Raw genomic sequence first — 27,028 nt, forward strand, 5'->3', positions numbered from 1 at the left:
TGTGTGTTGTTTACTAAATGTACTATCTCTCGCTCCCGATGCGAGGGCGAGTCGGCTTTATTATTCAGCCGTCGCTTTCTAGGAATCGCATTCAGCGTTGCGTGCTTTGATTTTTTTTTGATTTTTTTTTTTCAGCATGAGTTTATAATTATGTCCGTAAAAGTTTTGTTTTGTTTTGTTTTGTTTGTTTGTTTTTTTTCGCCGTTTTCCGTTTTACTATGAGCATGATCATGATTGTAAGTACGTATCGTCCTTTGCTTGGAAGAACTGTAACAATGCATGTCGGGTGGAGCGGAGAGGAAGGATGTAAATGATTTTCCCTTATTTCTGTTCAATGTTTATTAATTACATGTTGTTCTAGAAACGGTGGTTTCTCAACTGACAGAGTGTCAGAAGTAGAACCCCCCCCCCCCTTATCATGAAGTCGCCACTGAAAAATTTTCCACAGGACCCAAATTTAAATATGACTACTACGACAAAAATAAAAGAGCGAGCCCACTTTCTGTCGTGTCCAGTAAGTAAATGATTGACATTATTGAATTGAACAGCTCCGTCGGGACCCACCAGTTGGGAAACGCTGTTCTAGAAGCACCACAAGGGATGGGAATCGATGAGATTTCAATGGCAACAATTCTACCATTTGTTGGAATTTCTTTCAAGGCTGCACAGCAACGGATCTCACTGGCGTTTCCACCGCCGCTTGGAATCACACTGCCACCAACATTTTATTTTTATTTTTTTATCAAAATGAAGTCACACTAAGGACCATTGCTGGCAGCTATGGACTCTCCTAGGAGCGTAACGTGATGGTTTTTGCTGGCACTGACTTATGAGAATTGTTAAACCATTCAGCTCTTGACTCCCATCTCCAAGCATGGTTAGTGCTTCTGACGACACGAACAGCAACAACTTGGTTTGCCTTTTTGGGTCTCTTTAAATCACAGTTTTTTTTGTGTGTGTTTTTTTGTAATGTTGTAAAAAAAAAATAAAAAAAAACATCTGCCTTTTTTTTTTTTTTTTTTTTTAACATAATCCTAAAAGGAACGGATCCCATACAAAAAAAAGCATTATGTCGTCTGTGAAGTCTGCAATCCGGTTTTGTTACAGAAATAGTCTTAAACACTAATAATGCTGATCGGTAAAAATGTGGATAGAATTTAATGAATAAAATGTCATTTACATTTGAACAAGTGAATTGTGTACATTGACGTTTTTTGTTTTTTTTTTGTCTTCCTTCCAGTAATTTAAAAATTACCATTTTAAAAAGATCCGTCTACAAAAGCAAGATTTGTCACCACAGGATGCCTTGTGGACTCCTCGAGAAGAAGAAGAGGTTCCAACATCCTGTTGGTCCATTTTACTTCCTGAGGTGGCCGCCGGCAACGTCAGTCCGTGTAGAGCGGCGGGAAGGGGAGCTCTTCGGTCGGCTGGAGCCTTTAAAAGGCAAAGAGAAGAAAGAAGTGACCCACATTTAATTATCCAAAAGGCTTCGTAGATCTCCAGTAAATCTACTGGTTACTCTCTCTTGCAAAAAAGGCTGGAGATACTTTTAATTGGCAGATAGAATGTGCCATAAACAAACAAATACAATATTCATGTAGGAGACGGGTCGGCACGCTGCGTTCTCACCAGTTGCCGGGGCTCCAGCGGGTGTCCTGCGACTCCATGACGTGGAAGGTGTAGACGTGGCGGGAGTCCTGGGAGGTGTTCTCAGCGCTGCGGTGCACCACCTCTCCGTGGATGAGAACCACGCCGCCTGAACACATGGCAGGAGGAAAGTTGTAGCCAGCACGTATTTGTCCTGGATTTTAATGTTTTGGAAACGTTAAAGTTGTAGCTGGAAGAGCAAAAGATAAAAACTAAATCTGAGTGCGTAAATCAATAGATTTTTTTTTTATTATATTATCATTATATTTATGATCAAATCACGATGACAACTGACACTCCTTAACCTCTGTCCAAATGTAACTCCCTCAATATGTTTTATATCCAAACAGAGGTAAAGAAATAACGGATTAAACTATGTTTTTTTTACTTTCTTTGTGCTCCAAAACACATTGATCAGATGCTGCCATGAAACTTTTCACTCGTGAATTACTACGGGTTGAACTCCAAACACACAAGAACCTTTTTTCACAGGCGCGGGGACAAACTTCTCCTGGTCGTACTCCTGCTCTTTGCCGACAAAGTCTGTCAGAGGGAAAGTGCCGGGCGGCGTCCGCACCATTCGCCGGGTGATTCCGCCTGGGAGAGGGAAGAAGAAGAAGAAGAAGATCAGTTTGACGTCCACTGCTGAAGAGCGTCCTGCCAGCGGACGTACGGTTTGCTCACTCTTGTGGGATCCTGGGATGAACCACAGGCAGCCGTTGTTCTCGGTGGCGTCTTCCAGCGCGATCCACATCCCCATCACTCTGCCCAGCGGCTCCGTGTACAGGAATGTGGCATCCTGATGTGACGTCACTAAGAAGTGAAAGAGGAATTTCTCAATGTGGCACACAATACTCACGGGAACACAAACTAAAATTGGAGTATTCTTCCCACCTTCCCCTCCGATCCCCGGTTGCTGGAGCAAAAAGCAATAAGAATGATGTCAAATCTTTTCCTACCCATCCATCATACATCCCTCCGATGGTCCAAGGCTTGAATGATGAACATGCACGTTTCAGCGCTTTACCTTAAAAATGAACATGCTCTGCAGGATGACAGGGCTGGCCAGGCCCAGCTTCTTTGCTATCCCCTGACAGGACGAGACAAGGGTGGAGGACGTCAGCGCTGGTTATTCTGTGACTCGCTCGGCGATTGACGGCAAACTCACCTGAACTCCGGGTGAATGTGTAACCTTTTTGTACACGGGCTCGTAGGCATGGAGAGCTGAGAGGGGGGGGACAAATGGAAAAGAGGGGAATTAAGCTCGGTTTTGGAGACACGCGGCGCGAATTCGGGAATTCTTACCGTGTCCGACTTTATTCAGCGATCGATTCTTTGGTACCATGAATTCTCCTGAAGAACAAAGCAAAGTTTTATTTGTTTGATATTCAAAGCGTTAAAAATAAGGCAACTGGACAGTTCATAGTGATTCTGAAAGGGTCTCACCTTTGTCATCGAAAACTCCTTTCTCAAAGAAAAAGCGAATTTTATCGCCGCTGGTGATAAAATAGTCGGCATTTCCCTGCAGGTCAGAACAGGTCTTGCGTAAGTGGGTGGGAGAGAGTTATTACATCACAGGAAAAACCCCAAGTGAAGCTGGACGGGACAGCATATAACTCATTTCAGTTTGAAGGTCATTTCTAGTTGGAAGTCACAACAAGCAAGTTGGTTATGTACCATGAATCAAGTTTTCCTGACTGGAAAACAAGATGAAAAAATGTAGATGTTCCAAACTGAACTAAAGCACCTCTCTCTCTCTCTCTCTCTCTCTCTCTCTCTCTCTCTCTCCTATGCAGCATTTTGCATACATGACTGAGCATGAACATGTTAATGATTGATTCAAGTAAATTTCAACATAGTGCATCTGCCTTTCGTCGAACAGAGAGACGTTTTGTATTCAATTAAGCCGGCAACAGCAGCATTTTAAAGGCCCAGCGCGCACGAGAGTCACGTACTCGCATCTCATGCTTCTAATGAATAGCGCATGATGACGTTAATCTATGTCATCTGATGTCCCGCTTCAAATCAAATCATCAAATCAAATCATCTTTTCTACCAGCTGACTAAGTATCACAAAATCTCAAGCAAACACCTGTTCATGGCTACAAGTGGACTCACTCTTTATGTCTGTATAGATGCTTGAAATGTTAAGCATCATTTATTCTAAGTGACTGTATTTAGTACAAACATTTAAATGCACACTGGTAATAATAGAGGGGAGTTTTTCTAACACAATGATGTGGGGGGGGAACTACAGAACAGCATCACTTGGTGAGCAGGTACCCATACCTGCATCTTGAAGCCCGACAAAATAGGAAAGCACGTGAGAGTGAGAGAGAGAGAGAGAGAAGTAAGAGGAGATGAAACCGGATGTGAGGCCACGGCGTGGAGACTCGAGGCCACCGCCGCTCTGTTACCTGCGTCTTGGTCTGCTCGTCGTGGTAGGTGGAGAAGACGGTGCGGCAGTGCTCGGGGACGTCCATCTCTTCCACGATCTCCTCCATCCTCTGCCGCAGCTCGTCACACTCCTGCGGGGACAGCAGCCCGTCCAGGACCACGTAGCCGTCCTCCGCATACTGAAAGTAAGGAGGTGTATCAGCATAAATTCTGAGGGTCGAGTAATGCAACAGTTGTTTCTAAATATGTTGTTGTTGTTGTTGTTGTTGTTGTTTTAAAAACCCTACAACCTTCCATAACTATAATAATAATAATAATAATAATAATAATAATATGGATCATACGTGCATTAAGCATAAAAAAAAAATAGAAGGCTGAATTTCTTGTTTAATTTTGAAATTTGACCATAGAACCTGCAACAGCTGCCTCTCTACCTAATAAACACACGGTGCGAGCAGTCACACGGCAGCGCTGAACACACACGTTTACTGAGAGCCGACAATAACCGTCATGGCAATCCTGCATACCGCACAACTCACCTTTTGCGCATCTCGATCGCTCATAAAGTCCATGATGATGATGATGATGATGATGATGATCCGCAAAGGAGCCGGACGACGCGATACATCCGGTCTTAAAAAAAACACTCTCAACCACGCGCCTGCGCCGCGGCCACAGACTGCTGGGGGCTTTCGCCTCGAGGTGATAATGGGATTATGGAGTTTAACTGTTTCGCTGCAAAGACGGGAGAACAGCACACAGGACCGTTGTTTTAGCCCGGGACGGCCAGCAGGTGCCGCTCGAGACGGCAGAGTAACATGCGGTTGAACTGGCCTACAGCTCCCCCTGGTGGTCGCGAGGCTTTATTGCGCGACTTGGACCTTATTCCAAAGGACTTCACGTTTTACTATTAAAAGAAAGAGCTGCGCTTCCGGACCCGCGCACATGGCCAACTTGCAGAACTTATTGCGACGTTTCGGTACTAGACATTAGTGCCGAACCGCCGCAATAAATTCTGAAAGTTGGCCATGTGTGCAGGGACTCTTTTTTTTTGTTGTTGTTGTTGTTGTTGTTGTTGGTTGAATTTGGACTTAATTGTCACCCTCCGACGCAACTGCCGAGATAACAGACGTGCAAAGATTTTACAAGATTTACAGAAAGCAGCAGCTTTAGCTCTCTGTTGACAGCCTGCCTGAAAAACAAGGCAGACACAACACACAACAGAGTTGTTGTTTATGACTGACAAAATAGCGGAACTGAAAGAGATTGAAAATGAAAAGATGAGACAGTCTTTTTGGACCACGATTGTTGATCATTGTGAGGCATTTATTTTCATTTTCTTATCAGGAGTCAGAACGATACAAAAGTAGATTCTGAACATTTGGACGTCAAACTTCAGAAGTCCGCGGTTGAAGGCGTCCCGTTAAAAAGCCGTCGCTCGGGCCGCCCGGCGACATCGGTCAATAAGTCAACAAGGTCGTGGTCTCGTGTGACGGAGACTGAAACCGTCCACGTTCACGTCATGCTTTCGGATGCGATGGATGCGACACCCCTCGCCCCGCCCCAACGTCAGAAGGTATTTTTTTTTTTTTTTGTAATACACCCCGGATCGACAGGCATCACAATACAGAGATGAACTCAACTCACGTAGTAAATACAATCACGTATCTTTAAAAAAAAAAAAAAGAAAAAAGAAAAAAAAAAGAAAGAAAGAAAAAAAAAAGTTTTATATACAAAACGAAACAAAAAAATTCAATGCAATCAAGGCATCTGTTCTTTTAAATAATGCAGTCCGGGGTTCAAGTGAAAACGGAAGCAGCCGTTTGTAGCTATTAACAGCAAGACAACAGTGATGCTCGCTCAACCACACAGCGCCGCTGCTTGTAGCTCAATAGAAATGCTGTCACTGGGCTCTAGTAGCTGTCTTTTCCTTGTGGACGAGAGGTCACTGTAGAGGCATCAGATCGTCAAACTTAATCACTCAAAATTCACTCCTCGAGTTGGACGTGAAATGAAAGCAGCCTATGTCGATACACTTTTTTTTTTTTTTTTTTTTTTTGTAAAGGCCCTGTGTGTAAGATTCACCAGTATCGAATGGTAACAAAGAATACTGAAAACAATGTTACTGCTAAACCTTTGCTTAATCCCACGTGTCCTTACAGACATCTGCTCTTTACACGACGCAAATGCTTATTTTTAGCCAATGAAAAGAAAAACATTTTTTTTGTGATTTCATTGGGTAAAAAAAAAAAGAAAAAAAAAAAGGTATATCTATATAAAAAATGCCCTGCACCTCACAGAGCTCATTTTAAATGTCACATACTGGACCTTACAGACCAGACACTTGCCAGAAACTTCCTGAAAAGCGAGAACTAAAATAAACCCCATCCAGTTCATTTTTTTACTTCCCGTTTTGCTTTTGCTCACCACGACATTTCTGGCGACCGGCCTCGGCGGCGGCGTCACACCCGGGGCGATGCTGACGTGCAGGAAATGCCGGGGGGGGGGGGTGTCGGGTGTGGTGGGTTTGATCGCGGCTCGCGGTGCGGCCCAGAGAAGGGAAGTGACCCCTCGAGGACGAGCCGGCTGCAGTCACTAAAGGTCAGGCAGACTGGAGGGCCGGCGGTGAGTCACGGCCGAAACATGCAGACGCACGGTGAGTCGTGACCGCGTCGTGTTTTTCTTCCCCCCCCCGAAACCGTCTTTGATTCGCTGAAGGAGCGACATGGCACTTTAAGGGAGGAAGCGACTCCACCTGCTGTAACCACCGCGTCTCCACATCCAGTAACTTTTAATGACACGGAGCCAATTATTGACAGGCCCTGTTAGAGTGGCATTCAGCGGCACGCTGCAGGACGGGGATTTCTCCCTAGCCCCCCCCAACACACTTTTTCATTAGCGTCAGCAGCAGCAGCAGCAGCAGCGGCAGCGGCCGTACCTGCACTGCAGCACCGCCGTCTCAAATTCAACTCAGGTGACCAGGGGAAACAGACAAAGTCGTCCTGTAGCTGGGCTGCTGTGCCGCCTGGTGTGTACGTTCCAACAGTTCAACCTGCAACTTCTCAAACCGCATTCACATTTTATGTCTTTTTTTTTTTTTGCGCCTGCTGTCTTGAGGCTTTGAAAATGGGGGCAGGAGGGGGAAAAACTCGTTTTTCTCATCGCGCCGCTCAGCATGGAAAAACTCTGCTCCTCTCTGCTCGGCTGTGCCGTGGCCGCCTCCCCCTGCTCGCCGTCTCTGTGACCTTTACCTCCCGCTGACAGAAACGCCGCCAGTCGACGCGTTCAAAAGCAGCGGCGGCGGCGGCGGCGGCTCCGGTTTCAAAACAGGACGGCGTGACCCGCAGAGGGCTGTTTGGATTTAGCTCAGGCCCCAGGCGGAGAGAAAAACAGGGGCAGATCTTCATTCTTTGGAAATGAATGACGTTTCATTCCTGCGTGCTTCCATTACGACCTCAGTAGATCTCTCCGCACGATTGGCCTCCCGCAAAAACAGTCTCAGTTTGAGCTTTCTGCGAAAGACAGAGCGGCTTTGTTTTGGCGTCCACGTGTCTGGCACGGCTCCAAAGCGTAGCAGCTGTGAGGCCGTCTCAGAGGGAGGGGCCCTTTGTGACATCACAAAGAGCTAACGTACCTTAGCGTTACTGAAGACATATAAAGTGAATTTTGCGTGATGCGGGACCTTTAAACTCATGGGAATCTCTTAATAACGCCGGGGCAACAGGGGAGGAAAGACTGGAAACAATAAGGCGACAAACACCACGTGACCCATGTGTGTGTGTAAAACCCAAAAAAAAAGAAAAGTATTTTACGACACATGAAAGTCATAAAGATAATGTTTGTGATCATTAAAGAGGGCATACGGCTTGTAAAGGGGTAAGGCCACATAAGCAGCGAGATGTCTGGCTGGAGAAAACAGCGAACCAAACATAGCGGCCCGACTCCAAATGCTGCTATTAAATCTGGGCTCCTAACAAGTAAAGTGTTTCAAGCAGACAGAGCACGTTGCACTAATTTGGACCGTGGATGTGGGAATCCCATACTGTGTATTCTTTCACCCGCTAATGTTTCCCCTCGAGAGGGAGAGACAGAGACAGAGGGGGAAAAAAAACAAAAAAAACAAAAAAAACATCTTTTTTTTTTTCACTCTGCAGTTTCCTGTTTGTCCGCATTCGTGACAAAACAAGGCCATTAAAAACGTCCACGTCCTCCCTGGAGAGAAGAGAGAGGCTGAGGGGTCAGCAGTGCGCCGCAGACATTCGTCTCCCCATTAAAGATGCAATATCACACCCACTTCCAGATTCAGATTGTATTTCAGACTCCAGAGGAGCAGCTTCGCATGATTAAATACATGTCCGAGCGAACCAAATATTTAGCCCCGTGTTTACAGCCTCAAGTAAAGACGCTTGGTGTTAGCTTCCTGCTAAAAGCGACGCTCACATGTTTGGAAGGAGATAAAAACAAGATTCTCAGAGGCCGGAACAAACAGCCGGCTGGGGGTTGTGCGTCGCCGCTGACTTAGAAGAGGCAACGGCCGAAGCACAGTGTAGCTTCCCTTTGTGACGTCACAAAGGGGAGTGACACGTTTGAGCATGTGCGTTCTGAGCGGGGAGAAACAGGTCCAGGATGGAGGTTTCTCATCTGTGACGAGTTCACTGGCACGTTGAGAGAACACACGCTCTCGTTACAAAACACTGGCAAAGGAATTTTTTTTTTTTTTTTTTTTGCATAAGATGAGACTTTTAAGCCTCGCTGTGCTGATTTGACCACCTCAGAGTTATCTGCTGCAGATCTGCTGGCTCGCAAAAATAAAAAGTGCCTCAATAAATTAAAAAAATAAATAAAGTGTGACGACTAATTCTCTAAATTTGGACCCTGTGACTCGGACACGCAACAGAACAAAAGGGGTGCTTTTGCCTTCGAGGACCCTCGCCTCATTTTTCTGACCGCCGACTAAATAAAGAAGCCTGCAAAAAATTCATATTTTTAGTCAGATCTGACTGGTTGTTAAAGGGTTTTAAATCAGAAATTCAAATGGAGCGTCGCATTCAGTGCATGCTGATTTTTTTTGTTGTTATCACGCATGCCTTGAACGTTAATCCAACTAGGAAAAAAAAAGGAGATTTACAGACCAAAATAATACAATATAACGAATACAAATGATTGGTACCAGTAAAAGATACCGTGTTATGCAGATTAAAGGCATAATTAATTCATTAAATTTCACAATCAGTCTGACACTCATTAAATGATACCTGTGCTGTGAATAATGTTTCATCATGCAAACAAAGATTAAGCAAAAAAATAAAATAATGCAATAAGTGAGGAGTACGTCTTCACTTTGGCCAAACTACCACCAAGGAACAATGAAGACGCTGCACAGAGCCGCTTCTGTTCGACACTTTGACGGCGCTCTGCGCTAAGGCCCACGTTGAGATCAGCTGCGCCGCGAGACAAGTCGGTCTGTCATCATCGCACAGTCTGTTTGTTTGCACCAAATGTCTTCACTCCTTTGGTACACAGAGCCCAGAGGAGGCGGGTCCAAGCCTTCCCGCTTTGACAAATTAGCTGCTGGTCGCAGTTACAAATCACTTCCCAACATCTGCCGGGATCCGGCGACGTGCTGAGCTGCGAAACCGTCAGCAGGCGGATGCTAAGTGGGAAGGAGTTCAATTTGCGTAACGGATCACAAGATCTGCAAATAGGTGCTCGTGGGCACAGACGAGCTGATTCAAGCAAAAAAACAAAACAAAACCCAAAAAACTTCTAGTTTTCTCATTTGCAGTAATTTGCTTGCAATGTCTCACTGTGACATGCATAGTAGACATCAGCTGCTTTAACTGCCGACCTGCAGTTGTTACATTCAGTATAATGCCAGAGAGAAGCCACCACCACCACCACCACCACCACCACCACCACGCAGCAGTGCATGTCATCAACAAGCCGGCTGAGAGTTTCTTTGTCTTAGCAAATGTATGTTTAGTGATTTCCAAAAGGACATCTTTGGGGCTCCAAGAGCTTCCATGACTTTACACGATTCCCAGGAATGGGAGGCTAGCGGCGTTCAAGGCTCCACCGCCCCCCCCCCCTTTGGAGCAAAGATCTCAAGCTCCGTCTTCCCACTAGAAATAAAAAAAACAACAAAAAAAAAACAAAAAAACAAAAAAGCTCGATCGTTCTCTCCGGCTCAAGCCTGCTCTTTATCCGCCCTCCAGAGCTGCTCTTTGACTTCCGACGGCAGCGTGTTGAACACGTCCTCCTCCACCACCAGGGCGCTGCGCTTCAGCAGCCGACACTCGCCCAGCTCCACCGGCAGGCACTCCAGACGGTTGCCTCTCAGCTCCAGCTGGGTCAGGCCGGTCAGCTCTCCGAAACGTGACGGCAGCGTCTGCAGGCAGTTGTTCCCCAGGTTCAGAGTACGCAGCTTCTTGCACTTGAACAGCTCCGGGGGCAAAGTCTCGATCTGGAAAGAAGACAGACTTGTCAATCAGCTTCTGACTGAGAGACGCTCGAAAGGTCAGTCGCAGGACATCCGAGGGAAAGTGAAGTGAAAGGGCCGACGGCTCGACAGTCACGACGCCGGAAACTTCTTCGTGAAGTCTGGTCATTTCTTTCTTGGAGAAATTATATTACACTTCTCTTTTTTTAATTAATGACTGCAGAAAACAAATTCCCAATCCAACCATCTGCGCGGACATAATTACACAACTGATTTAAATTCATAGCGCACGCGGCATTAGCGAGAGCAGCATTAACTGAAGGCAAAAACAGGCCTTGTAAAAGCAGAACGGTCCAATTAAACGTTCCTATTTTTAGCCGCTTCCAAACACACCGACGCTGGCCTTTGACTAACAACAGCCTGGAGTAGAAAGTAAAAAAAAAGGAAAATGAGTCCATCGTGTCCAGGAAGTCGTTACGTGGTTCTCTCGCAGCGTGCATTCCAATCGTGAACGTGACTAAACTTTGCCTCAGCTCGGTGCCCTGACGGCAATAAAAAAGAAAAAAAAGAAATGGGAAAAATGCTTTGATGGAAACAGGACAGCGTTTATCTATTGTGTGGCATCAGCGCGGATGCACGCACAGACACAGGACAGACAGGCGTGCTAAAGTCTGCAGTTCCATAGACGTGAAGAAACAAGACGATTTTCTTTCAGCTCTTGTGGCCCTCCCAGAGCGCCTTGTGTCGTTGAAGTCATAGCTGCCAACATGTCTACAGACTTCGAAGCTTTGAATACTTTGACCTCCGGGAAAACTTTATGTGGCCTTTCACGCAAAGTTATTTACATATGATTAAGACAGATAACGTGGTGGTAAAAGGTTGTTTAGAATATCCGTCCATCCATTTTCAATACCTGCTTCTTCCTGAACTCTTTAGAATATCAAAAAAGAAAAAAAGTTTGTTTTTTCTTTCTTACCCTGTTTGCCGTGACCGCAAAGTACTGCAGGTTTTGGAGGAAGCCGACGTCGGTGTGGATACTCGTCAGGTTGTTGTGACTCAGGTCCAGGAATCGCAGCTTGCGGCAGAAGAACAGCTGAGTGGGCATCTTCTCGATCTTGTTCCGGTTGAGGTACAGCCTCTCCAGGTTGGTGAGCGTTCCGATCTGGATGGGGATGTAGGCGATCTGATTGTACCACAGCTTGAGGCACATGAGGCGGTGCAGGTGCTGGAAGCTGATGATCTCCTCGATGGTCTTCAGGTTGTTGTCCTTCAGGTCGATCTCCTGCAGGTTGTGCAGGCTGAAGATGGAGTGCGGGATGCGCTCCAGGTCGCAGCGGACCAGCTCCAGCTCCGTCAGGTTGACCATCTTCTTCAGGCTGTTGAGCACCATCAGCTTGGTGCCCTCGTTGTTGATGGACAGCTTCTGCAGGTGCACGCCCACGTCGGTCACCACCTGGGGCAACTTGGTCAGGTTGCTCTTCAGACGCAGCACCTTCAGGCTCTTGAGCTCCCGGAGGCCGTCGATGACGATGTACCGATTGTTTTCCGCGCTCAAGTTGCCGGTCAAGTGCAGCTCGCTGAGATTCTTCAGGCTGTAGATCCACAACGGGATCTCCTTGATGTCCGTGAATTTGATGTGAAGGGACCTGAGGTTCTCCCTCAGGAAAGCCAGAGCCGGAGCCTCTATTTTGGCTGGCGTGTGGTAGAGCCACATCTCCCTCAGGTTGGAGAGCTGGGCGATGATCGGCGGGATGGTCACGTCGGGGATGAGCTCCAGCTTCACCACCTCCAGCTCGACCAGGTCGAACACGGTGTCCGGGATGCCGCTGAGCATGAAGAGGTGCAGCTCCAGCTTCTCCTGGGAGTTCTTGGTGATGCGCTGCCGCAGCTTCTCCAGCGTCCACTCGTTGTTCAGGTTGAGCTGCCTCAGCTTGTTCTCGCTCACCTCGGACAGGAACACGGCAAAGCGCTTGGAGTACAACGGGTCGTACTGGTCGATCATGTGCAGCATGAAGGCGAAGTCGTTCTTCAGGTCCGGGATGTCGCTGTAGCTGCTCTCCTCGCGGATCGACTCGAAGGAGTAGCGCTTGAGCGAGCGTCTCAGCATCCAGCAAAGGGTGTACATGCAGATGAGGCCGTAGACCACCACCAAGCTGATGTAGAAACAGGCCAGGATCTTGAAGAGCGTCGCCAGCGGGTGAGCGCAGTGGAACACGTTGTACCCCGTTAACTTCTCAATGTTCACCGAGCACACCACGCTGAATCTGATGTAGCGCACGTAATAGGCCGTGTAGCTGATGATCAGTATGAACTTGATCACTTTGATGATAGTCTGGCGTATGTAGAGGCGGTACACGATATCGCCCTCCTCGACGTGGATCCGGAACTTCTTCACCTTCTCAAAGAGCGCCTTGGCCTGCTCCCCTTCCTTTTTGTCCAGCACTCCCGTCTCGGAGCGGTCCACGATCCCTTGTTCAATCCTGGACTTTGTCCGCTGGAGCATGGGCACGCTGGCCTCCACGTCCTCGCTCACAAATGAGGCCTTCTTGTCCATCGAGCCGTTCATTTTGCCCACGGGCTTGGCTTGGTCGCTCTCCTCCACCACCGTCTCGGACAAAGCCCTCGTTGTCCACGGGGAGTCGAAGCACTTGAGGAGGATGGAGACAAAGTGCTCCAGTTTGGAACTGGTGCGTGGGAACTTGAACCAGAAGTTGCTGCAGGCGAGGAAGATCAGGGTGTGGAGTAGCACCAGGTAGGGGAAGTATTTGGCAAACCAGTGCAGTTTGTTCTCGTAGCAGACGGCGTCGACGTAGTTGTACTGGTGGCGGTCCAGGTCATACTGGATGCCTTTGGGTTCCGGCGCAAAGGCAGCGCTCAGGTTTTGGGCGGGCATGGTCTCGCACGACTTGTTGACCACCCACTTGCAAGGCAGGCAGATCATCTTGTCCTGCGTGACCTGCAGCGTGCCGCCGAACACCGCGATCATCAGCATGACGACGGAGATGTAGTCGGTGAATACGTCCCACCATGGCTTCAGGATACGGTACGCTGGCTGTGTGTCAGCAAAGTACCGGAGCTCTGTGATGGGAATCATGATGGTTTGTCTGGAAAAAGGAAAGAAAGGAGGGAGGGTGGGAGGGAGGGAAATACTCTTTATCGTTGCCAAATGACAGTTGACGCTCTATAGTTCTGTGGTGAGCTGCAGACATAGACCTCTGTTCACAGCCAACTCCAGAAGAGTGAGTTTTGGCTTCCTGCTGCAACGGATGCTTTTTTGAAACTTTCACGGGTTTTGGGAGGGGACAAAAGCAAAATAAGGACATTGTTGACTTTTCTCATTGCTAAGGAGTTTTGTGAAAGGCTACTGTTAGAAAAGATGGGTAAAGTGAATATTGCATAACATAGGATCTTTAATCTCTCAGGGATATATCAAGTTTATGTTCCCCTTATTTTCAGACAGTTCAACAAAGAGAACATCCTGAAACAATAATCTTCTGACTCTTATTATGAAGCAGGGAGGAGCTGATCTTGAAATCTAAAACAAATAAATCCCTGTCCACTCAACCTTGCTTACAGGAAAAGGATGAAAGGGGATAGCTGCACTTGCAGTCACAGAACAAGCCTTGTTTAATCCAGTTCAAACCAGAATGCCAGTACAGTGACTGTGGGCCTTCTCTGCAAGGTTGCTGCCTTTCTACACCTATGAAATTGCAGCTCATGCTGTCAACCCAACCTCTCCACTAAAAACCTCCAACTTGGAACCCCCCTCGCCCCTCCTTTTTAAAAAAAAAAAAAAAAAAGACCAACTATGAGATGAGCACCGAGTGTGGCATGCTGAATTTGTTTACAATCTGTTTGTGACATCTAGAGAGTGTTGCAAGAACAAGATAGGATATCTATAACCTCTCACGAGACACCGGTGGCACAAAAATCTAAAGCAATACAGGTGTAGAGACACACCTATCATGTAATGGTTAAGAAACAGATTTAGTCATTACAAAAAAAAAAACACAGCACCAGCATGGACTAATGCACCTATCTATGTAAAAGTAAATCTTTAATCCTTGAAGAGCATGACTAACTGAAGTTCAAGGCTTTGGTTCATGTGGTTTTTCACCAACCAGTAGCCAGTAGGAAGCTTATTTGTCTACAAACCCCCCCCCCCCCCCCCGCAGACAAACAGACCAAAGACTTCAACCTTGAAGAACTAAAGGAAATTAGATCATCGGATGAACTCAGCGGACTGCCCCGGCAGGCAAAGTAATATACTGTAGTGCAAATCTGAAACCAACAACGCAATATCATCCACGAAAAGCAGTTTTCTCATGCAAGAATTATCAAGGAAGATTTTAACGACCCCAGTACTATTTATTTTGACAACATGCCTTCAAAGTAAGAGACTGAGGAACGCCAGGCTTTGACGTCTGTGATAGGAGATCCTCAGTCTGTGTAATCACAATTATATGATGCAAATCAAACAAAAATGAATCAGACCTTTAAAAAAAACAAAACACCCTAGAGGTAATTCTGGAGCACTGGGATGAAGATCCCATGGATTTTTATCTTGGCCATGACATAAGATTAGAATGACTCTTGGACATTTCCCTTTGGAGGCCTTCCAGGAACTTCTAAAAGGGGTGGGGGGGTTAGAGACAATGTGGTGGAGCCAAAGCCGCTGAAGCAATTCTTTTTTCCAGCTGGCATGGAAATGACTGTGGATACCCGAGCAGCATGCCTGCATGACTGCAGTCTTATCCCAGATAGACGGATAATTATTGATTAATTGCCAATTCCTCCCTTCTCAATCAACTTAAAAGGGATCTTATTGGCAAAACACTACACAAACCACTTTCCAACTATCAGTGTTCCATTCTGATTTTCTATTTGATGTTTATTTATTTATTTATTATGATTTATTATTTATAGAATTATGCTTAGGTCGATTATATTTATAACAATTCAATTTAACTGCTTAAAATTAGACGTTTGCTAAATAAACAGAATCGTGAGCAGAAACACAATCTCTCAAACATTTTCTCATTTATTTTGCATGTTTTTCTAAGCTTGACATCACAGCTTTTTTTTTTCTCAAGCCACCTGCCAATGACACTGATAACCGAGGACTTGACACATCCAGACGTGGATCACATAGCACCATGTTTTATCACCTAACCAGGTCCAACTGGTTCTCACTCATAAACACCAAACTATCATCTTTAGAAAGTCAGTGATAATGTTACAGTTCCTTTTTCTTTTGCACAAATAAAACACAATACCCCTATTTTATATAGAGATAACTCGGAACCGTGTGAAGGCGAACATTGACCAGATTTTAAGGAAAAAATGTGTTTCACACCAAAAATCAAACAAGAATTTATAACCCAGACAAATAAAGGACACTTCTTTTCTGCGTTAATTTCTTTTCATTATTTATGGGCATTTAAGCTCATAGATTCCTTGAAAAGTGCATTACTGGCATTGTCAGTCTTCATTCTACCTTCACAATTATTTATCTATCTGTCTATCATTCAACCATCTTAACTATAAATGTTTTCTTATCCAGGTCTTGGCAACAGTTCTTTCCCCTCTAACCAGTCAATGCTGTCCTAAATAAATAAATAAATAAAAGCACTTAACACATCCTGTCATCAGTCCAAGGAAGTAAGTTTTTGTCTCGACAGCACAGTTTGAGGTACCTCCAATTGCTTTGGCTTGAGTCAATTTCATATATATATATATATATTTTTTTTTTTTTGTTGGCAGTTTAATACTTTTTGAAGAAACGGTGCAAAAGGAGATGCATCCACATTGACCACCCTCCCTACTCAACCCCCCAAATGACACATAAAAAAAAGAGAAAAGAAAATTTGATCAAAACGGTTTGTCTGTGATAGATTTTTCGGTACTGGGTCACATAATTATGAGGTTATGAGTAAAAGTAATACTCTTAATACAAACAAACAAACAAACAAACAAACAAATTAACTAAAACAAAAATAATTGTTGATTTGGTGTCAAGAAAATTTGATCAAAACAAAGTAGGGTTTAGAGATTATGAGTAAAAACAACGCGCTTAATGGCAAACAAACTAACAAACTAATAAATACATGAATTAACTAAAAACAATCGATTTGTTGAGTTAGTGTCAAAATCGCATGTATGATATAACTGTGTCAAAATCGGGCAACAACCCTCCTGAGCAGTCTCACATACGTGAATTTCAAAAATAACCCTGTTTGCCGTCAACAACAAAACAAAGACGCCATGAAGCGAGCCGAGCCTGAGTCACCAATTGCACACAGTACTTCATGAATGTGTCGAAATACTGTCGACTTCTTGGTGTTAAACTGCGTTCGTTCATTTTGTCGTGAGTGCCTATTTTGGACAAGTCCGCTGTTTACCGACACAGCTGAGTCTCTGTTATCACAGCACATTTACCTTGCTGGCCTCCAACGGCTGACGAAACGGGGCAGTGTAATGTAAAAAATAATCAAATAAAATAAATAATAATAATAATAATAATAATAATGTTTTATCCACCATTCAAACTAAACGAGACAGGGAGGTTTAAATGTAACGAAATGACGTGTCACCCAAGTCATTCCCTTTGTTGAATGGGTTTCTCCTTTGGGTTCAGCAGGGACGGGAAACGATGTCTCATACTACGATGTCCAGTTAGCCAACTGCCGCAGTAAAAATCACCCCGGATCCAAACACACAGAGCCAATTAGACCCGCGACCCAAAAACGGTGGAAAGGGAACGTACCTTTTTTGTTGAGGCAGGTGTCTCTCGCCACCTCCGCACACGGGTCGCACATTTCTCTGGCGGTCCTCAGCTGCTCCGGCTGGCGCGACACCCGGCCGAAGGTGTGAGTCGAGCGGGTAAACGTCAGCTCCCCCCGAAGAAGAACTGTTGCTGCACGCGGCAGGCGGAAGTAGCGATACGCAGGAGACCCTCGGGTGCAAATAAACGCCGCCAAAGCGAACACTGGACACGGAACTAGAGCGTCCAGCTCGATGCAACACCAGCAAGTGATGAACTCAAGTAGAAAAAACCGCACACTACCTTGATACATCGCCCGTGCGCAAAGAATTTCGCTATCCTCAAACACTTATCTGGTACCATACATTTTATTTTGAAAATACACGTTTCGTCGATGTCATCACATCGCGACGAGTCAGACGCTGATGTCATTCCGTGTGTTAGTTTTACTGGCATCCAATTTTTTTTTTTTTTTATTAGTTTACCGAAAAAGATCGCCGGGTCTCACCCCCACACATTTCTCAAGAACATGATGCTGTCTGTCCGTCGAATATTCCCATGCTGTCGAGGTCTACACATGTCCGGGTTCCCTCGTCGCCCAACGACAGCCAGGACAAGACTCCCTCCCACGCAGAGCCAGATTAGTTTTCAGATTTTAACTTCTGAGAGAGGAAACGTTAATTTTAGTCATTATAGCAGAACAATTGCGACTACATCGAGTACCAGTTGTGACGCTGTTGGAAAGATCCAATCGACGCATTATCACCTAATTTACACGTGCAAGGTGCCTCTGTTCGAGCATAGTTCATCTATGGACATTGTTGTCGTTGTTGTTTCTACCCAAGAAAATGTTGATGTGACATTTTTCTTTCTGCGTGTATTTCTAAACTGCATATCGATGCATTTTTGTTTCAGGTTTGCTCCACCAGGTCCAAGCAGAAGATATCCAAACACTCCTACCACAAAGGTGTGGTGATCGTAACGTGTCCTGGGTGTAAAAACCACCACATCATCGCTGATAACCTCGGCTGGTTCTCTGACCTGGAAGGCAAAAGGTTGGCTATTAACGCTAAACCAGAATATCTTCCCAAATTCGTAAGAGTTACATCGATACAGTGTTGTTTACATTGAATGATGCCCGGCCATTCAAGGAACAAGCTTGAATATAAGATATTTCCACTGTCAACTGTTCTAAACTTTCACGATATGTCAATGTAATGTGTCCGTTGCTTAGTAGTAAACATGTTTATTTGCAACAATCACACAATACTAAGATCGAGCTGGGTTGTTTGGAGCATAATAGGACGTTATTGCACTCTAGTGGTCAGATTTTGCAACAGCAAATGTTATGACTAACCCAAACTGAAACTTATATGGACGTTGTTTAATGACCTTTACTGATTAATAACAATGCGCAAGGGAAACTATAAAGTCTTCCCAAAAACAAAAAGTTGGGGTGAGGATGTTGCCAATTCTATTTAGATTAGCATGACTCACAAAAAAAAAAACAACAAGTTTTAATAAAATATTTTTAAATGTTAAACACGAATGACCTCCCAACTTCTGTAAGTGTAGTTTGGAGAATTTTCTCTTTTCAGTCCTGTTAATTGTGTCTAACTGTGCTCTGCTTCTTTCTGCACTTTTAGAAACATTGAGGAAATACTTGCCGCCAAAGGAGAGACTGTGAAGAGGGTTGAAGGAAGTGCTGCTTTGGAAATAGTGGAGGACGAATCTTTGAATGACAAGACACAAAGTGGCGAAGATCCCGGGGAAATCATAAAATGACATTAAAAATAGAGGCTGCATTCATTCTGTAAATATGCTGTACATTTTTATAAAATAAAATAAATCAAAGCAAAATTGAGAACTTTTAATTATATGTATATTTTTTTGCAAATGGTACAAGTACAGAGATTATTTATTTTCACCATCAACTTGCCAAAAAAATGTTTAGCCAGTAAAACCCATTTAATTTGACTCAAAAGTCGGATTCAGTTTCGTTAGTTCGCAAGCGAAAGCGTTGCTTGTCAACGGGCAAATCTCGCGAGATGTACAGAAACAACATACCCTTCTCGGAAACAAGCCATCGAGAGCTCTGCGCGGTTTGATCGCCGATAGTCAATTTATGGAAGCGTCGGGACCTCAAGATGAGTCAGAAAGGCCACTGCATCGGCCTTTCCTGATCGGAGTCAGCGGGGGAACCGCCAGCGGCAAGGTCAGTGCTTAGAACAGCCCTCGAATCCCCCGACGACAGCAATTAGCTCCAGAGTAACTTAGCAATGCTAGTTAGCAGCGCTAATCAACCCTGTCAAACCAGTTTAGACTCTAAACATTTCCGGCCATGCGCCTCATTCACACGAGCCCACCCTACTACAAGTGTGCACAACTTTGCGAACGTTTGATAACGCCACGGGGTTTCATGGCGACCGTTTAGAGTTAAAAACATTTTTACACCGCTAGCATGCAGATGCCATGTAAACACCGAGACAGCTGAGAAACATTACATCAGCAGGCAAACTTACGCCACAACGGTCCTCCGTTGTCATCGGGGGTGGGGGTCATTGAGTCTAAACCGAAAGTCAGCCCGCAGTATTATCCTGCAAATAACCGGGATATCTCGTTAAAGATGGGATTGTAATCAAAGTGACGCGCTAAAAGTTGTCTCTCCCCCCGCCCCCCTGCAACAGTCAACAGTTTGCGCCAAGATCATGGAGCTCCTGGGCCAGAACAAGGTGGACCATCACCAGAGGAAGGTGGCTATCATCAGTCAGGACAGCTTCTACAAGGTCCTGACCCCAGATCAGAAGGCCAAAGCTCTGAAGGGCCAGTACAACTTTGATCATCCAGGTGCGTCCAGTTTTTGTACACCCAATAGTATTTCTGCTGGATATGTAAAATGCCTTTTCTCCAAGGATCATTTGCACAAGGTGTAAGTCAGGGGAACTGCTCAAACAGACCTTTTCTTGACATGTACAGCAGCACCTAGTGAAGGACTGCCACTAATTGTAACAGCAGAGCTTCATGTACACTTTCCAAGTCACACAAATGGGCAACTTGAAAATAAATCTCCCCTGTCATTGACTTGCAGAGGCATTCGACAACGAGTTAATGCACAAGACCTTGAAGGACATTGTGGAGGGAAAGGTTGTTGAAGTTCCCACATACGACTTTGTCACTCATTCCAGGTAGAAACACACTTCTGCCGCATGTAGCTCAGAACCTCCTGGAGACTTTTTGTCGTTAACGCCGTGCATGGTTATAGGTTGGAGGAGAAGATCACATTTTACCCAGCGGACGTCGTCCTCTTCGAGGGGATCCTGGTCTTCTACCCACAGAAAGTACGGGACATGTTTCACATGAAGCTCTTCGTGGACACGGATTCCGACGTCAGGCTGTCCCGCAGGGGTAAAGACGCACGCCTCCCTCAGGGTTTGTCCAGGAGTGTCGCCACAGACAATCCACATTTACGATGTCTACCTGTCCCTGCAGTTCTGCGAGACATGAGCCGAGGCAGAGACCTGGAGCAGATTCTCACACAGTACACGACGTTTGTCAAACCGGCTTTTGAGGAGTTTTGCCTGCCTGTAAGTATAAAAACCTCCCTGATAAGTCGTTGGAGTCTGATCGCTGAACTTTTTCTGAAGAGATTTTTTTTTTCTCTCCCCCCCCAGACGAAGAAGTACGTAGATGTCATCATTCCAAGAGGAGTCGACAACATGGGTAAGCATGTCTTCATACGGTGACTTTTTTAACAAATAAAATAGTTTGATGTTTATAAGTCCGTTCTCTCTTCCCAGTGGCCATCAACCTCATCGTGCAGCACATCCAGGATATACTAAACGGCGACATCTGCAAATGGCAGCGTGGCGCCGTTAATGGGCGGAGCCTGAAGCGAGCCATTTCCGAGCAGAACGACCTGCACAATGGCGTCAGTAGTTCTACGGGGAAGAGGGCCCTGCTGGAGCCGAGCTGTCGGCCCCACTGAGGCGGCGCGGACGAATGAATGTTTGTACTACTGATGCCCCCCCTCCTCCCTCTCACTGTCACACACACAAGCAAAAACAAATGTCCAAAATCCTACAGTGTAAGCTTTCAGTACAGGAGAGAGTTCCTGTTTTTTTTTTACTGTGATTATCGGTAAACTACATATTCTTGTAGATCGCACCTTTGCTATGTAACGGTCTTCCGTCACGCAGTTAATTTCTTTCATTTTCAACTTCCAATATCAACTTGTTACTGAAAGTGAAACAGCAATGGGGGTACGAACAGTTATTTCAATGTTGAATGTGATTTTAACTCTTGCACTCGGATCTCATTTATGTGCTTCTTCGTTTGGGATCCTCCTATTTAAAAGTATTTTACTACTCGAGATGTCGTGTTGTTGCTTTACCTGTCGGATTTAACTTATTCAAATCCAGTCCTGTGACATGACTGTATTTTGGTAACGCCAGACCTATGTTGAGTGCTTCCTTTCTGATTATATACAGCATACGATACCTGCCTTAATTTTTTTGTAAGCGCTCACTCTTGCACCATGTTGTACAATTAAAAAAAAAAGAAGGAAAAAAAGTATTAAACATTTTGTGTGTGGAACGTTTTGAAAGGTTCTATTTTTACGAAATGCAATGAATATACATATATTTGTAGTTAGGATAAATACACGGAGACAAAAGGTTTATGAAGCTTCTAAATATATTTAGTTCTGAAATAAAGTTTCCAACCACTGTTGCATTTATAGAAACGGAGCAGTTTGTTTTATTGGAGTTTGATAGCACAGTGTGATGTGTTGGTTTTCAATCCCCCCCCCCCCGCAAAACCCCAAAAAATAAAGAAAATGAAATTGAAGTGATTTTACTACAGCACGTTGGACTGACGAACACACGAGTCTCTGAGGACTTCAGTCGCACGCAAACACTCGCACGCGGGCGGACGTGACGGGGATGTGATTGTGATGACAGCCCTGCGGCTCTGTACACCTGAACACGGCACGCGATGATTTCGGTATGACAAACATAGATCACAGCATCTTTAGTAATTTATCTTTGTGTGTGTTTGGGGGGGGCTTTTTTTTTTTTTTTTTTTTGCCTTTTTTTTATTTTTTTTTTTTTTAAGTGCACATACGAACGGCACTTTGGGAGAAGACGAGCGCTTCTCGTAAGCATAAACGTCCTTTTCGAGAACAAAAGGAGCGACTGTATATAATACATTTCCATAACCATACATGATTCTTACACAAAATGTTTCAAAAACAACCTCGGTCGGCGACGGTCGCACTCTGCTTTCTTCCCCCCCTGGTGCGGCGGCAGCAGCAGGTTCTCGGGCTAGCAGCCTGTGTGGCGACGTCGTGGTGGGCGGCTCTCGAGGACGATGCTGACGAAAAGGGGGGGGGGGGCGTGGGGGGGGCTTGGCGCCTGTGAGTCAATGAGAGGGTCGCAGAAAATGACCAACAAATGGCACGTACGTAAAGGAGGGAGAACAGGGAGGAGTGGCTAACGAAGGTGTGGATGATTCAGCACGCACGCTCACACACACACACACACACACACACACACACACACACACACACACACACACACACACACACACACACACACACACACACACACAGCGACTCCAAAACAGAGAGCCCCAGGGAGCAGACTTTGGTCTTCTCCACGTGACCCTTCACTCGCAGGCACCAGGCCTCCTCTCCCCCCCCGCACCAGAGTTGCTGATCCTCCTCCCATCATCTCCCAGAGCAGCACGGCTCTAATGTAAACCTCAGCCTCGCTTCGCTGCTCCCCAGTTTGTTCTGCGTCTCCCGCAAAAAAAAAAAAAGAAAGAAAGAAAGAGAGATTCCTCCTCCAGCGGGTAGCTTCCATTCGGCCGTCTCTTCAGTCTGTAGTAAAGTGGAGTTAGTGTCATGAAGCACAGTTGGAGGTCAGTCTCAGGAAAAAAAAAAAAAGAAGAAGAAGGGAAGGGCCAGGCCAGTCGTGGCCTATGTCTTCTCCTCGCGGTCCGTCTTGCGCCTCGTGATGTTCCGGGGCTTGATCTTCAGCGAGAGTTCCCACAGGGCCTCCTCGGCCAGGTGGTCGCTGAAGTCGTTGAAGAAGCAGACGATGTCCTCGTTCCGCTTCAGCTCATAATGCCTGAACAGACAAGCAAGGTTCGATTAATGCAGGCACGACACACAGCGTATCGACGTTGGAGGTGGCAGGCAATGTTTGAGAGGGTTACGATCTTTAACGAAACGCTCGAAAAATCATGCGTGAATTCGACCCTTGCTGACGTACACTTGCTGGAAGCGCCGCATGCTGTCCAAGATGTTGAACTGCTGCCAGCGTTTGGAGAAGTTGACTTTGCCGTCAATCAGGTCTGGGTTGCCCAGGTGGACGAAGGTCAGGTCCTGAAGGATGAGACCCCTGGAAGAGAGAGAGAGAGAGGGTTGTGACCATCAAAAACTATAAACCAAAGGATGGTAACACACTAGGCACTATCAAATTCAAAGTATTTCTGTGCTGTGACGTCGCCATGAACGTATGATATTTAGGATTGAATGATTATTTTTAGGCATTGCTGCATAGTGGAGAGAAATTTCAGCTGCAGTGCACAATAAGTCAAACATGGAGATGCTCGAGCGAGTTTTTAATTGGATGTGTCAAACCAACCCCCCCCCCCCACCCGGAATGGTCTTTGCATTCATGCACTTACAAGTACGGGATGCACGGAGGCTCCACATCAGCCAGAGCAGCTCTGTACGCTCTGAAGGAGGAGGAGCTGTCAATCAAGGTGCAATATTCCTCCAATCCCTGAGCGGACGATATGAAGACAGCGTTAGATTAGAGAGAAAAAAAGGAAGAAAACCATCCGAGTCAGTGTTCATAAGGTTGGCCTCACCTCTGAAGTCTGTTTCTGCCACTCTAACCGCCTGATGGGGGCCGAGTCCAGGGCGGACAGTATTGCCAAGTAGGAGTTGAAATTGTTCAACTTTCTTAAGTGCTGCAATTCACAAAAACAGAAGTTGGTTTTCCTGTGATGCAGTGTACAACCACGTGGGCGAGTCCAAGTTTCTTACAGACCTTCATTATCTTAATAAACTTGAGAAGCAGCTTCTCTCTGTCTTGGGCTTTCTCCTGCTGGATTATCAGAGAGCGCACCCTGCAGGACAGAGCGGGGAACAGCAGATAAGAAACGAGTGACCGGAAACATTCAGAGGTGAAATTCTCGTGGTGGTTTTTTTGCACTTACCAATAGCTCATGTTGTTAAAGTGCTCTGTGAACTGCGTCAGGTTCGGACTCTTCTCCTCATTCTGCTCCTTGGCCCAGAGCAGCACCTCAGGAATCTGGAGAACAACAGGAAGCAAGAACGTGACGCTGCATGCATCAAACAATTCCAAGAGACTTTCTAACGCAGACGAGCCGCCGTACCTCAATTTTGTAGAACAGCTCTGCATCAAGAAGCGTCAGCTGATCAGCAATCTCATGGCTGCGGAAGTCGTGCAGGGTTCCCGGCCTGAAAACGACACACAAGCTTCTCAGTGACGACGTCCTCGACTCTGCCCAGGTTTGCCAAAAGTTCACGGACACTCCACCTCCCCCTGCAAGCCTTCAAACCCCCATCCGCGCTTACCTCGCCGAGACCCCTCGGGCGGCCAGCGGCTTGAGCGAGTTGGTGTAGCGCAGCAGCTTCTTCTGCTCCACCTTGTCCAGGATGTTCTTGCGGAGCACGCGGGCAAGGCTGAGCTCGCCGTTGCACACCAGCGTGAACACCAGGTCCATCAGCTGCTTCAGGATGTCTTCCGTCAGCTCCACCAGACTGGCGGGAGGGAGGGTAGGAGATGATTAAAATGGTCTTTCTGGATCCCGAACGACACACGTGGCTCATGGCACTCACCACAATTCGTCGACGACGCGAACCAGCACGAAGAAGGTGTTCTTGCTGACCCGCTTCTTGAAGGTGTCCGGGCTGTGGCAAAAACTGGTGTATGTGCTCGGTAGTCAAGGCCAATGCCAAACAATAGTGGTGCAGCTTCAAAGCTCACGGGCAGGCAATGCATGATGTTGGGATGTTTGACAGTTGATGCAAGCAAAAAAAAAAAAAAAATCTCAGCTTTGAAAAAGCAGATTTAGCCCTCTGTTTACAGCCTCTTGCCAAAACAAGGGCTGATCTCCAGATTTGCATAATTTGATAAGAATCAATGACGGTCTTTCCATGTGGTTAGTAAACACAGAAAATACCATCTGTATGTGAAGGAACTTTGTGGACCAACAGAGCTTGATTACATTTTTGAAAAATTATTAAAATGAATACTCAAATACACCAGAAATGACTAGATACTAAAAAAAGAAAAGATATAAAAAAAATTTAAAAAACAAAAACAAAACAAAAACCAGCCTCCTGCCAACAAGTCGACAACTACGTTCGAAGGAAGGATATCTGTAGTGTAGCTTCTTAATGAGGTCCTCGGGGGTGATAAAAGTCCTATATGTCGTCAGAAAGGCTTCACAGTACAAAACGAGATCTGCCGAGCAAAAACAGAGGAGAAAGTGAGGATGTTTCGGTGCAGTGTTCACAGCAAAACCGGCCTTCAGAGGAAACGGTTGAAAACGCAAAGACACAGCATGAACTGTTGAGAAAACACTGAACAAAAAACAAACAGCTGGGAAGACCAAAAGACTGCAGGACGGTAAAAGGTGGCTTGGAAGCTGCACCGTGGCCACACTGTCCTTGAGGTGACAGGCGCAGCGCGGCGGGCTCCTTACTGTACCTTTGCGGTCCGTCTCTGTAGCGTGGACTAACAGAATGTCTCCCGATCCAGCGCGGACGTCGGGGCCGTCGTCGCTCTGGGGGTGGGGGGGGCGAGAGAATCAGAAGCGAGAGGGGAGGAATGAATGTCAGGTGAGCGAAGCGGCCACAGAGAATCAAAAGTGGTGGCCGGATGTTGAGGCGGGAGTGACGCAGAAGAAGAAAGTCAAGCCGGGTTGTGATTAAAGCCGCAGCACTACGATACGTCTGCCTGCTGCAACACCTCGGTCGCAGCAGTGCCTGTTGGGGCCTTTTGTCCTTTCAGCGTCTCGGGAACGCTCGTCTCTCTCTCTCTCTCTCTCTCTCTCTCTCTCTCTCTCTCTCTCTCTCTCTCTCTCTCTCTCTCTCTCTCTCTCTCTCTCTCTCTCTCTCTCTTTCTCTCTCTCTCTCTCTCTCTCTCTCTGCGTGTGTCATTCCTGTTTTCATTAGGCCAAAGCTCGCAAGAGCAGCATTTTAAGTTGCGTCCCTCCGACTGCAGCGCACAGGACAAAGGAGGAGGCAGAGGAGGAGGAGGAGGAGGGACAGGAGAAGGGCGGATGCTCCATTTTCGCCCTGCAATGGCCACGATCTGACACCAGAGGGCAGCAGCACTAGATGCTGAGCTCGATATGGCCAGTGAATCAGAACTTTAGACTGCGCGGGGCTGCCGGGAAGAAGCACATTGCTTCATGCGCTGGCAACTTTACCGCAGCTGAGAGATCCTGAGGACACATCACACAGTGTGGGCTCACCTCTTGTTTTAGTGTTATCCTGCTCATGATCTCCTTGTGGTCGATGAGGGAGAGCTCGTCCACGTCCTCCTCATCGCTCCCGGCCGTCTCCGCCGACTTCTGCCTCCTGAAACAGACACACAAACGCGGCGGTCATCAGCACAACAATCTTTCCACAGTTAAACTGCAATCTGGACTTGAAAGTAGTGACAGAAGATGATTTTATGATTTCAACTTCTTACTGCACATGTAAGAATTACTTTGTTTTATTTTACAGTATAAATGAC

At 46.1% G+C, this 27,028-nt stretch overlaps 5 protein-coding genes across 6 annotated transcripts in view; 2 read left to right on the forward strand and 3 right to left on the reverse strand.

Moving 5' to 3' along the window:
- Window positions 1-1,129: 1,129 nt before the first annotated feature.
- Window positions 1,130-4,741, reverse strand: phyhd1 (phytanoyl-CoA dioxygenase domain containing 1). 2 transcript variants are annotated; one of them, XM_076013823.1, is made up of 11 exons: window positions 4,584-4,741; window positions 4,065-4,223; window positions 3,094-3,169; window positions 2,953-3,000; window positions 2,816-2,871; window positions 2,675-2,737; window positions 2,542-2,563; window positions 2,332-2,460; window positions 2,128-2,244; window positions 1,630-1,756; window positions 1,130-1,434 (listed from the first exon to the last, which is right to left on the reverse strand). In XM_076013823.1, exons 1-11 carry the CDS (start codon window positions 4,614-4,616, stop codon window positions 1,386-1,388), a joined length of 879 nt encoding a protein of 292 aa, XP_075869938.1. In that variant the 5' UTR covers window positions 4,617-4,741; the 3' UTR covers window positions 1,130-1,385. The 2 variants fall into 2 exon arrangements, with proteins under 2 accessions (XP_075869938.1, XP_075869937.1); XM_076013822.1 differs by lacking the exon at window positions 2,542-2,563 and having other exon boundaries at window positions 2,332-2,482.
- Window positions 4,742-5,349: 608 nt separating this feature from the next.
- lrrc8aa (leucine rich repeat containing 8 VRAC subunit Aa) lies at window positions 5,350-17,645 on the reverse strand. The gene is made up of 3 exons (XM_076013817.1): window positions 17,250-17,645; window positions 11,460-13,587; window positions 5,350-10,507 (listed from the first exon to the last, which is right to left on the reverse strand). Exons 2-3 carry the CDS (start codon window positions 13,575-13,577, stop codon window positions 10,232-10,234), a joined length of 2,394 nt encoding a protein of 797 aa, XP_075869932.1. The 5' UTR covers window positions 13,578-13,587; window positions 17,250-17,645; the 3' UTR covers window positions 5,350-10,231.
- A 3-nt stretch (window positions 17,646-17,648) lies between these two features.
- On the forward strand, window positions 17,649-19,113 carry dnlz (DNL-type zinc finger). Its single transcript, XM_076013827.1, has 3 exons — window positions 17,649-18,030; window positions 18,162-18,301; window positions 18,893-19,113. The coding sequence occupies exons 1-3, from the start codon at window positions 17,776-17,778 to the stop codon at window positions 19,029-19,031; spliced, it is 534 nt and encodes a 177-aa protein (XP_075869942.1). The 5' UTR covers window positions 17,649-17,775; the 3' UTR covers window positions 19,032-19,113.
- A 110-nt stretch (window positions 19,114-19,223) lies between these two features.
- uck1 (uridine-cytidine kinase 1) lies at window positions 19,224-21,839 on the forward strand. The gene is made up of 7 exons (XM_076013824.1): window positions 19,224-19,461; window positions 19,934-20,093; window positions 20,335-20,431; window positions 20,509-20,651; window positions 20,736-20,830; window positions 20,918-20,966; window positions 21,044-21,839. Exons 1-7 carry the CDS (start codon window positions 19,372-19,374, stop codon window positions 21,229-21,231), a joined length of 822 nt encoding a protein of 273 aa, XP_075869939.1. The 5' UTR covers window positions 19,224-19,371; the 3' UTR covers window positions 21,232-21,839.
- Window positions 21,840-21,972: 133 nt separating this feature from the next.
- The window catches only part of rapgef1b (Rap guanine nucleotide exchange factor (GEF) 1b), a 38,648-nt gene continuing 33,592 nt past the window's right edge, over window positions 21,973-27,028 (reverse strand). The window contains exons 16-27 of the mRNA XM_076013828.1: window positions 26,763-26,868; window positions 25,994-26,069; window positions 25,663-25,747; window positions 25,120-25,212; window positions 24,856-25,041; window positions 24,654-24,738; window positions 24,474-24,568; window positions 24,305-24,383; window positions 24,123-24,224; window positions 23,937-24,034; window positions 23,519-23,647; window positions 21,973-23,374 (exon numbers count right to left, since the gene is read on the reverse strand). Coding sequence (XP_075869943.1) covers window positions 23,224-23,374; window positions 23,519-23,647; window positions 23,937-24,034; window positions 24,123-24,224; window positions 24,305-24,383; window positions 24,474-24,568; window positions 24,654-24,738; window positions 24,856-25,041; window positions 25,120-25,212; window positions 25,663-25,747; window positions 25,994-26,069; window positions 26,763-26,868 — 1,285 coding nt within the window. The 3' untranslated portion in view covers window positions 21,973-23,223. The remainder of the gene's footprint in view (window positions 23,375-23,518; window positions 23,648-23,936; window positions 24,035-24,122; window positions 24,225-24,304; window positions 24,384-24,473; window positions 24,569-24,653; window positions 24,739-24,855; window positions 25,042-25,119; window positions 25,213-25,662; window positions 25,748-25,993; window positions 26,070-26,762; window positions 26,869-27,028) is intronic.

This window comes from Nelusetta ayraudi, unplaced genomic scaffold, assembly GCF_046127955.1.
Source record: "Nelusetta ayraudi isolate G7.1 ecotype Tasmania unplaced genomic scaffold, CSIRO-AGI_Nayr_v1 ptg000160l, whole genome shotgun sequence".
Lineage (NCBI taxonomy): Eukaryota > Metazoa > Chordata > Actinopteri > Tetraodontiformes > Monacanthidae > Nelusetta > Nelusetta ayraudi.